General features: G+C 50.0%; 1 protein-coding gene across 1 annotated transcript; it reads right to left on the bottom strand.

Annotated features, from left to right (window-relative positions):
* Positions 1 to 565: 565 nt before the first annotated feature.
* On the bottom strand, positions 566 to 9,040 carry MUL1 (mitochondrial E3 ubiquitin protein ligase 1). Its single transcript, XM_084788179.1, has 4 exons — positions 8,571 to 9,040; positions 3,564 to 3,651; positions 2,887 to 3,007; positions 566 to 2,260 (listed from the first exon to the last, which is right to left on the bottom strand). Exons 1-4 carry the CDS (start codon positions 8,688 to 8,690, stop codon positions 1,531 to 1,533), a joined length of 1,059 nt encoding a protein of 352 aa, XP_084644305.1. The 5' UTR covers positions 8,691 to 9,040; the 3' UTR covers positions 566 to 1,530.
* Between the last annotated feature and the right edge of the window lie 2,465 nt (positions 9,041 to 11,505).

Genomic DNA, 11,505 nt, shown 5'->3' with positions numbered 1-11,505 from the left:
GGACTGGAGTTAGATGGCTGTGGTGACCATGGAGGTTCTGGGAACTGATGCACGTCCTCTGCAAGAATGCGTGAAGTGCTCTTAACCACGGAGCCGTCTCTCTAGCTCCAGCTGCTCTGTGATGGGGTCTCACTATGTGGACTGGGCCACCCTTGAACTTACAAGACTGGCTTGCCACGAAGCCCAGCTTACAGTAGCAGCTGGCACAATACCGGGGGCACAGCACGAAATATTAATATCCTCTTGCTGCCCAGCAGTGGCCCATGCCACCTCCGCAGCTCCAGTGTTCTGAAGAAAACCTATTTTGTCAAAGACAACAATGTCCACAAGGCCGGCTATGCAGAACATCCCTTAGAGCGTACCCCTGTGGGGCTGGCAATCATGGGGGGGGGGTTCTCAACAACCATGAACTGTACCCCATGTTGGGGATCCCAAGCTACCTCACAACCGAAGAAGAAAACAGGTCTCCAAGATCCATCCTCCTCCCGTCACAGCGGAGCTTCTTAACTTCATCCCCGGGAAGCCTCATCTCAGGCACATTAGTGAACAAAGCAGCAGACACACGTGTCACCACAGTCTGTTTAATTTGTGCTGCTCACTCAGACACTGCATGTACTAGTGTCAGCGTGGGGAGGACGTGCTTCTCCCCCTCACAAGGAGGACGGGTTCAAGGAAGAGAAGAGCTATAAGGATGACTTGTGGCCACTCGACAGTCTCCAATCTTTTCTGCACCCACAAGCCAGGGGGTGGGTAAGGGACAGGGATGCCGGGGCTGCTGATGGGGACAGTGATGTAGTCTTGACAGGCTCGCTGTGTGAGTGCCTGCCAGCTACCTTTCTTTGGCAAAAGCAAGCAAAGAAGCTAGAAAGGCCAGAGGCCAGGACGGCAGCAACCTTCACTCCCTTTCAGTGAGGCTTTTCCGTAGGGAAGCCAAGCAGTGGACACTCCACATCCACAACCCTGGTGCCCTCCCTGCGACAAAGGAAGACACCCAGGCTGCCTGCCAATGCCCTAGGAACACCTAGAAATGCTTCTTGTTCCCCTGATGACCTGCGTCCCACCCACATGGGCCAGGAAGACATGCTGACCTCACTTTCCGTTCTCTTTTTCACACATGTGAAGCACTGCTCAGTAAGCAAGTAAGAAAGAGACACACATGGCCTGCCCTGCCTGACAAGTTTTAAGAAATTCTTGCCCCTGGGAAGAAACAAGAGAAGGAGTCTGGGCAGTCTCCAGGAGGCCATACACGGCCCTCAGAGCTCAGCCTTCCTCCCAGGCTAACAGAGTCACCACCCAGGGAGCAAGAGTCAGAGACCATCTTATTTAGTCACACAAATGAATCTAGCTCCTGAGAAGGGGCCCTCACCACAGCCCCCACCAGCCACTTGGAACTGGAAAGGGACCTGTCCAGGTTGAAAAGCAACACCTAGCTGTTGGAGAGGGGAGGCTCACCAGTGTCCCCTCCATCCTACCTGAAGATGCAGCTACCCTGACAGGGGGAGGGACACTCGCTGTGTTACTGCCAGACTCCTAGCTGTTATACAGGGGAATCACCCTGGCAATCTCCCGCCGGCAGATGGGGCACCTCTTGGGCTCTGGCAAGGAGAGGTAACACTGGCGGCAGGAGCAGACGTGCCCACACTCGAGGAAGACGCAGGACTTGAAGCTGCTCAGACACACCACACAAGCGCTCTTCAGGCTGTCCCTGTCCTCAGGCGAGGCCTGGCTCAACAGCTGGGCCTCGTGGTCGCGGAACTCCTCCTGGAGCTGCTCCTGGCGCAGGCGCTCCTGCCGCTGCAGGTACTGCCTCCGCAGGATGAAGAAGAGGGCGGCACAGGTGGTAAAGCCAAACACCAGGACCAGAACCTTCCAGAGCCGGACACTGGACTCCTGCCTATGGAGCAGACTGTCAAAGTCCTGGCTGCTCAAATAGTACTGCATGCCTTGCTTGGGGGGCTGCAGGCGGACAGAGTTGTTATCCAGGACCAGCTCGCCAACCCCCGTGAGGGTGGCCCCAACCTTCAGCATCTCCTCTGTCTCCTGGACGCCTTTGGGCCTCTCACCACTGATGTAGTGGCCGATGGCATCAGTGAACGACTGTACTGATGGGTGAAACTTCTCATACACGGTCTCTAGGCCCAGATCCACAGAGTCCAGCGGCTTCAGCACGCGCACAGCCACAGCCACACCATCCTCGTGGGGCACGAGGTCAAAGGGCACAGTGTTGGTCCTCTGGTGAATGATCTTGGAATAGTCATTCCTAAAAGAATTCGAGGACCGAAGATGAACAAAGGAGGAGCAGACGCCCGACTCCCACACATTGGGTCACCTACACGCAGGTACAGACACAGAAGCCACAGGATGAATTCTGCCAGCGTCACTGGAGGTCAGCCTCCAGATCAGTAAGTTCTAGAGCATTAAATTACCACAGCTTTAGATACTCAGGTTTCAGTGGACAAGAGGTCACCTATAGCGTTTACTCCCTTGTGGCATGTCATGTCGTGTCATATAAATACCTGAGACAAAAATCTGCTAGGAGCTGATGGGAAAATGGTTCATCTCATGTGCTGGCACAAACTTATTTAAACAATTCACAAGCGACTAATGTATAAATAAGTATAAATGTGACTAATGTATAAATATAGCTTCAAGGTGCTAAGAAGCAACGGACTGCAGGTCCCTTCTGAAAACCATACTCTGTCATGAGGAAGCTAGCCCAGGAGCCCACACCGTAACCTGCTGCCTCCCAGGTTCTGAGGGAAGTGCACAGCAGACACAGGGGTGTGGAGAGGCAACCACCGGTCCCCAAGAAGCTAATGACACAGCAAGCCCAGGCCCCAAATAGGTCAAGTGAGGTGGTGGAGGGTGGAGGGAGAGGACACGCACCAGAGGTGGGTTGTTCGATTCCACACCATCTTGTGTTCCTGGAGCGTCAGCCGCTGGATCACCCCCTTACAGTTTTCCACAAACTGGCTGTTGAGTGTTTCTTTAACGGACCGCACAGCTCCTGCAGAGAGAGCAATTATGGCACTTCTGAAGGGTTGCTCTGTCCTCTCTTTAGGGTCACAGTGTGTGCTGAGTTTCACTAATTAATCAACACAGTGGCATCTGTATCACTGTAAGGCACATCTAGAGAGCTCTCTGCAAAGTACCGAGTGTAAGTACCTCATTGGAGTCACATCATTCGGGACTTAACATCAGTCTTATACCACACTGAGTCTCTCTAAAGTCATCAGAGGGCCACAACGGTTTGCTCACCTTGCCCAAGACACCTTGCCCCAACGCCATTAAAAGGCTCTTATGAAAGCCAGTAAGGAACGTGGCACTAGGTCTGACAACCTGAACCCTGGGACCTACATGAAGGTGGGAAGAGCCAATTCTCCCATGTAGTCCTTTGACCTCCACATGTATGGAGTGGCACTCTCACCTCTCACACAAACAAGATTGAATACACACAAACATACATACATACATACATACATACATACATACATACATGTAAAAGAGGGAGGACTATTAGAAGGAAGCAGTTGTCGCTATTCACACTAAACAAGCAAACGCACCTTCGATGACAGCATAAGGCACACACTTTCCCGGTGCTTCTGAAAGAATGTCCTTTAAATCTTCACCCAAATGGATCTTCTTAGCTCCCTGAATGCAAAAATAAAGATATTAAGTTGGACACTGGATACTGAAATGCTCCATCAACTTAAGGCGTGGGGGAGGGGACGAGGAGCCTGGACAGGAGGGAGAATAGAGAGGAAGGATCTGGTTCCAAAGTCTGGCCCTGAAAGCTGAACATAAACAGGCCAGGTGCTCGGGGCTCGACTACACCATAGCTGGAGGTGTCGCCACCTGCCTTCCAGCTCAACGAAACACTCCTTTAACGTGAACACTTTATGTGAAAACATAAATGGTTTGAGCCACTTGGCATAATGAACTTCAGCAGGGACTGGCTGGGTGACTCTGAACAACTCCACTCACCTGCGACTGTGTGAGAAAACAAAGTCCAGGCTGACACATGGGAGCCAGGCAAGAATCAAGCATTCCCGTCATCAAGAATGCCACTGGGAGTAAAGTACACACTCAGCTCTGTACGTTCTGTAACCCGGCCAACAATGAAAACCTAAGCATCAGGAGTCCCATGGCTTTCCCCAGGAACGGTGAGTCCATCCCTTTAGGAACTAACTAGGTCTCGTGTACCACAGGCTGCCCTGGAACTCAGCACGCATCTGAGTTCAACTTCAACTTGTTTTTGTTGTTGTTTGTTCTGGGGGTTGTTTGTGTGTTTGTGTTTGGTTTTGTTTTTTGTTTTTGTTTTTGAGATAAAGTCTCACTTTGTAGCCCTGGCTGGCCTCAAATTCACCAAATAGACCAGGATGCCCTGACCTCAGAGATCCACCTGCCCCTGCCTCCTTAGCACTGGGGATTTGTGATCTTCCTGTCCGACCTCCTGAGCTCTTACAGCTCTGGTGTATGCCACGCCTGGCTGACCGAGATCTGGGGACGGACACCTGGGCTTCGCACAGGCTCAGCTGCACACCCTCAGGCTCTGGAGAGTCCATCAACTCCAGGAGTCCCTCACAGAGCCAACCTGAAGCCAGGAAGTGGTCAGTTACACTCTGAGCCGATCACTCCAGGGGTGACCTGGTCATTTAATTAGGTAAATGGCTGCCACTGGGTCACCATTTGCACACTGGATCCAGTTGCCTCCTCATAAATTGCTTCTTCATTCCACAGCCCAACACTTTTCACTGCAGGAACTCCACAGTGCTGCTTTTGAGCCCTGCTGAATTCAATCCTGTGATAAAGGACTTTGGGTCTGGAGTCCACCTTTCATACAGTTGCCAAAACAAGTCATAAGCTGATGGGTTATGAAATTTCAGCCAAAATGAAACCATAAACATGTCCTGAGCATCTACTAGTCAAACACTGAGTTAAGAATTAAGATATTAATAAGATATTATTATAAATAATATATATTACATATATTTATATATAAATAAGATATTAAGCCGGGCATGATGGCACACACCTTTAATCCCAGCACTCAGGAGGCAGAGGCAGGTGGATCTCTGTGAGTTCGAGGATAGACTGGTCTACAAAGTGAGTCCGGGACAGCCAAAGCTACACAGAGAAACCCTGTCTCAAAAAAACAAACAAACAAAAAACAACAACAACAAAGAATCAAGATATGAAGCCGGGCGTGGTGGCACACGCCTTTAATCCCAGCACTCAGGAGGCAGAGGCAGGTGGGTCTCCTGAGTTCAAAGCAAGCATGGTCTACAAAGTGAGTCTAGGACAACCAGGGCCCTGTTACACAAAGAAACCCTGTCTTTTAAAAAATGAAGAAAAACAACAACAGTGAAGCTGGAGAGATGGCTCAGCGGTTAAGAGCATTGTCTGCTCTTTCAGAGGTCCTGAGGTCAGTTCCCAGCACCCACATGGCAGCTCACAACTGTCTGTAACTCCAGTTCCAGAGGACCCAACACTCTCTCACAGACATACATACACATATTGCAGGCAAAACCCCAATGCAAAAAAATTATTTTTTTTAATGAAAAACAACCGAAATATGAAGAAGGCCCTCCCTGACCCCGTCGCTCTAGAGCAGCTTGACAGAGGCAAGAGAGCATGAGGCCAGCTAAGGAAGGAGGAAAGCAAGTCCAGTGTTCCTAGAGTCAGGGTCAGAGCTGTGCCTTGGCATCTGTCACCAGCCAGGCCCAGCGGGCTGTCCTCAACAAGCCAACTGAAAACTAAGCTAAGAGTAAAAAGCAGAAAAAGGAGATTTCTCCTATGTAGCCACATTGGGAAGATGAGGGCAAAGACACCCAGTGGGTCTACCCTGGCTCTATCTTTGCATCCTAACACCGAAGTGAGGGCTTTCAAATGTTTACTGTATTTATTACTTTTTCTTATATGGGTGTTTTTGCCTGCAAATATGTCTGTACACCACATATATGCCTGGTACCCACAGAGGCCAGAGAGTCCCTGAGACTGAAGTCACAGATGATTATGAGCTGTTGTGTGGATGTTGATAACCAAACTTGGGTTCTAGAAGGGCAACCAGTGCTCTTAGGCACTAAGCCATCTCTCCAGCAGGAAGAAAGGCTTAAATGGCATAACTGAGAAGTCAGGTTAAGATACGGTTCTGCCCAGCACCATTGGCTCAGCCCTAGTCCTGCCTACAAAGGTCCTTTTGACAAGTTCCTCTCCTGGCTACCCCCAGGCCCTCGGCTTCTCTGTCTCCCAGCAGCAGGAGCTTCTTGGAGTCCACTGCTTCAATAATCTGAGAGTCAAAGGGAAGGACACGATAGAAATCTTCACTCCCACCTGGCTGGTTATATTACCCTCAGGCCCTAAGTTTAAGTCCCAAGCTGTCTTAGCTTCATTCCCTCTTTCTGTGATAAAATATTGGGAGAAAAACGACTTAGGGGAGAAAGGGCTTATTTGGGTTTTTCATGATTCCAGGACAAACCCAATCATTCTCAGGAAGTGTCATGGCTGGTTTTATGTCAACTTGACCCAAGCTAGAATTATCTGAAAGGGAGGAACCTTAATTGAGAAAATTCCTCCATAAGGTCCAGCTTATTTAGTGGTTGATGGGGGAGGGCCCAGCCCACTGTAGGTGGTTCTAATCCCTGGGCTGGTGGTCTTTGGTTCTGTAAGAAAGCAGGCTGAGCAGCCCTTGATGAGCAAGGCGGTAAGCAGCACTCCTCCACGGCCCCTGCACCAGCTCCTGCCTCCAGGTTCCTGCCCTGCTTGAGTTCCTGTCCTGACTTCCTTCAACAGTGATTTGGAACCATAAGCCAAATAGACTCTTTTCTCCCCCAAGTCCGTTTGGTCATAGTGTTCTGTCACAGGGACAGTCACCCTAAGACAGGAAGTCAAGGTACAGGAGCTTAAACCGGCTGGTCACATGTCATCCATAATGAGGAAAGAGCAATGAATGGCTGTGTTCTGTTCACTGTCTCCCTCTCTGGCAGTCAAGGACCCAAGCCCAGCAAATGGTATGGTCCATTTTTAGGGCAAATCCTGCCATGGAAATTAACCTACTCAAGACAACCCCTCGCAGGTGGACCCTGAGGCTGGACTCCTAGACGATCACAGGCCCTGTCATGCTGACAGTTAACACTAACTATGTGCCTGTCATGCTGACAGTTAACACCATGTGATCTTTCCTTCCTATCTCAAATATCTGCGTTTGCAATCAGCGAATGCCAATGTCATCTATCTTAGAAAATTACTGTGCTGCAAAAATAAAACCAAGATGGAAATGGGCTGTGTGAACGGTTAAGCGCAGTTCAAAAATGAGAATGTGCTCTGAAAGTAACTAATATAAAAAAAAAAAAGTGACTGGGGCTGGAGAGATGGATCAGTGGTTAAGAGCGCCACCTGCTCTTCCAGAGGTCCTGAGTTCAATTCCCAGCAACCACATGGAGGCTCATAGCCATCTATAATGTGATCTGATGCCCTCTTCTGCAGATAAAGCACTCACATACAATAAGCAAACAAACAAAGCTCGAAGTGGAGTGGTTAAGCAAAGAGGCCCTAGGTTTGCTGCTGTTCTCCAGGTTGGAACCTTTCCTCCATCCCATAACTGCATGTCCTCCATCGCCTCCCGCCCCAAGTACCACTTCGTTTAAATTGGCAATGCCCCTGTCAGCTGGCCACGATCTAGAATCACTCGGAACGTGTGTCTCAATAATGAACTGTCTAGATTGGGTTGGGCTGTGTCCGTATGCGTATCTGTTAAGAAACTGCCTTGAGCCGGTTCGGTGTCCCACGCCTTTAATCCCAGCACTCGGGAGGCAGAGGCAGGTGGATCGCTGTAAATTCGAGGTCGGCCTGGTCTACAAAGCAAACTCCAGGACAGCCAAGGCCACACAGAGAAACCCTGTCTCGAAAAACCAAAAAGAAAAAAGAAAGAAAGAAACTGTCTCGACAGTTCTAACTGAAGTGGGAAAACTTGCCTGTTGTGTTGTGGGTGACACAATTCCCTAGGTTTGGGCTCTGGACTGTGTGTATAACAGGAGAGAAATCAAACTGAGCGTTAAGCACGCATGCGTTTGTTCCTCTTGACTCAGATGTGATTTCAGAAGGCTCAAGTTCCCGCCTGGATGATGAACCACAACGGGGAACTGAAAGCCAAATAAGCCCGTCTGCCTTCCCTACGTTGCTGTATTTTACTACAGCAAAAGAAACGAAACTCTACGTTTTCCTGTCCTTCCACTTTTCTCCGCCCTGCTCCAACCCTATTCTCGCCTTCCGACGGACTACGCACAGGCAGACGTCTCGTTGTCCGGGAATGAAATATCCACGAGAAATATGACCTGCTTTCCTTACTACCTGGGGCACAGCAAGTTTTCGGAGAAATAATTTTACAACAATGCGACCACATCTAGAGACACTAGGGTTAACTCCAGGGACTTCGGAGCGAAGGGGCGGGGCAGCCTCCGGGCACTGGTGGCCGGGGTGTCCTCTCCGCAGCGCGTCCTCTGAGGCCCTGTGGACCCCCGGTGAGGATCGCAGCAAACGGCCAACGAGGCCAGGCCGGCTCCCGCACTGACCTTGAGCTCCTGGGCGACCTGGGCCTTCTGCCGATATATGGAGTACAGCACGGCGGTGACCAACGAGCTGGTGCCCAGCAGGATGACCTGGCCTAGCGATGGCCTGGATCCATTCTCCATGGTGACGGCGAGACACCCCAGTTGTCTCGATGCCACCGAACTCCTACGCCGCCCAGCAGTCCTACCCGCAAACCGTAAGTCCGGCGCCCGTTGATGACGTAAACACACCGGAAATGGAGACGGGGCCAAAGGGAACCAGAAGACGATGTTGCCTAAGCGATTGCGGTGTTGCTGCGGCCTTGTGGGAAACCGATCGGATCCCAGACCGACCTTACCGAGCCACCCCGAGTGGCTCCATGAACTGACAGTTCCATGCGCTGGCTGTGGTCACGGAGAGCTCCCTCCGGGATCTAGACTTTCTTGCTGGATTATTGTTTTAATGCACACCGGAAGAGGGACTCAGATTCCATTACAGATGGTTTTGAGCCACCGTGTAATTGCTGGGAATTGAATTTAGAGGAGCAGCCAGTGCTCTTAATCGCTGGGCTATCTCTCCAGCCCTGGGTTATTGTTAAATTACATTTTACTTATCCTGTAGATGGCTGAGACCGTGCCATGGAGCTCGTGTAGAGGGCAGGACACCTAGTGAGAGTCCCACTTATGGGTCCTTGGGATGGAACTCAAGCCCTTAGCCATAGGGCTAGCACCTTTATACCCACTGAGCTGTTTCTCCAACCTTTGCTGGATTATTTGATGTCGCCACCATCAGATGAGGAGCTGAGTAAAGTGTTGAGCACTAAGGAGTTTACGCTTTAAGCTATTGGGCGAACCTTGAAAGCTGGGTTATACTCGATCCTCTTTAAAGATGAAACTGCAGCCAGAAGGGGATGCGGACACGGTCAGAGCCACACTGCTAAGGAGAGCTGGAGAGCAATTAGCCCAGCTCCAAAGCCCTCACCTCTCTACTCCAGCTGTCTCACTAAAATAGTCCTTAATCTACCACCACCTCACAAAGCAGCATACTGTTTGTTTCTTTAATAATAACTGCAGCTGCTTGAGTGACCGTTATGTGTCAGGTACTATGATTACGTTTCCTAGGCTTGTATTTCACTCCCCTGCCCGCCCCCCCCCCTCCTTAGAGAGCAAACCCAGGACCTCAAGTGTTGGTCTACTGAGCTCCATGCCAGGCCCTCCAGACCAGGATATGATGTATACCACACTGCCGTAGTACAGGTTTCAGGAGAGGAAACTGAGGCTCAGGTTAAGAAATATGCTCAGTCCCTGAGGTAGTGGTGAATGTCTTTAATCGCACCACTCCGGAGGCAGAAGAGACGGATCTCTGAGTTCGAGGCCAGCCTGGTCTACAGAGCGAGTTCCAGGATAGCCAGGGCTACATAGAGGAACCCTGTCTCAAAAAAGCCAAAAAGGGGCCGGGCGTGGTGGCACACGCCTTTAATCCCAGCACTCGGGAGGCAGAGGCAGGCGGATCGCTGTGAGTTCAAGGCCAGCCTGGTCTACAAAGGGAGTCCAGGACAGCCAAGGCTACACATAGAAACTCTGTCTCAAAAAAACAAAACAAAAAGAAAGAAAGAAAGAAAGAAAGAAGGAAGGAAAGAAAGAAAGGCCAAAAAGGAAAAGGGGAAGGATGACTGGGGACAGACAAGAATCCAATTGGTCTGAGTTGGAGCCCTAAAAGTCTAGGGGAACTCAGGCTGCTGACAGTGACAGTGGGGAGCCTGTCTCTGTTCCCTCATCCCTGTTATCTGTTGTTTGGAAAATGGGGAAAAAAAAACAGACTGCAAATGTGTTTCGATAGGAACCTATTTTTTGTTTTGGCTGTTATTGCTGAGACAAGGTCTCTCTCTATGAGACTCACTTTATAGACCAAGCTGGCCTCAAACTCAGAGCTCTCTCTACCTCTGCCTCCAGAATGATGGACTTAAAGATGCACTCCTCGGGTCGGGTGTGGTGGTGCACGCCTTTAATCCCTGCACTCAGGAGGCAGAGGCAGGCGGATCGCTGTGAGTTCAAGGCCAGCTTGGACTACAAAGTGAGTCTAGGACAGTCAAGGCTACACAGAGAGACCCTGTCTCGAAAAACAAAAACAAAACAAAACAAAAAAAGATGCACTCCTCCATGCCCAGCAATCCTATAATCCTATTTACCTTTTAAAGAAGGGAGAGGAGAAGAGAAAACAGAAACAAAACAAACAAAAAGCGCTCAGCCCTCTAACTGAAAGTGACGAGGATGGGCTTCAAACCCAAGCAGCCCATCAAGGATTCCTTCAACTCCTCTCAGGCATCTGCTTCTAAAACAACCAGAGACGCCCTGATCTTAGCCAGCCCACCCACCCACCCGCGAAGCCCAAGTTCTCTGTGCAGTTTCCTACAGGGTTAAATACATCTAGTGACCCCTAGTCAGTTGGTTGAATAAAATTTGAAATATTTGTTGAGGCAGGAAAAATGTTGGGACATGAAAAAGAAGCCCCTTACCCAGCAATTTGATTGAAGCCTCTTGAAAAAAAAAATCCAGCACAAATGTAGCCTTGACTGTCCTTGACACCCTTTGTAGACCAGGCTGGCCTTGAACTCACAGTGATCTGCCTGCCTCTGCCTCCCCAGTGCTGGGATTAAAGGTGTGCACCACCACGCCCGGCACCAGTAAAGCTTTGTGTTTGCTGCCAAGCCTGAGTTCAGCCTCTGGGATGGAAAGAGAGAACTGACTGCCAAAAGTTGTCCTCTGACCTCCACTCACAGGCTACGGATAGGTACATACACACACACAAACACAGACACACACACACAGTAAATACATAAAAAGTAAATGTGAAAAATAATTCCAGCACCTTCCTCTGTTGCCCAGGCCTTCCTCTGTTGAAGGACATTTGATCCCATTGTGAACCCTGAGATTGTGAACTGTAAAAACCTGTTTCTAG

Source organism: Acomys minous (genome assembly GCF_964271855.1).
Source record: "Acomys minous genome assembly, chromosome: 6".
NCBI classification, from domain to species: Eukaryota; Metazoa; Chordata; class Mammalia; order Rodentia; family Muridae; genus Acomys; species Acomys minous.
This window is presented reverse-complemented; position numbering and strand designations above follow the sequence as displayed.

Bases quoted from the DNA above. Each gene is read 5' to 3' on its own strand.
- MUL1 (XM_084788179.1), bottom strand. From the start codon at position 8,690: ATGGAGAATGGATCCAGGCCATCGCTAGGCCAGGTCATCCTGCTGGGC. The intron at 3,008-3,563 runs GTGCGTTTGCTT...CTCTCTCTGCAG, and splicing joins GCCTTATGCTGTCATCGAAG to GAGCTGTGCGGTCCGTTAAA. The intron at 2,261-2,886 runs GTGCGTGTCCTC...GAATTCTTTTAG, and splicing joins AATCGAACAACCCACCTCTG to GAATGACTATTCCAAGATCA.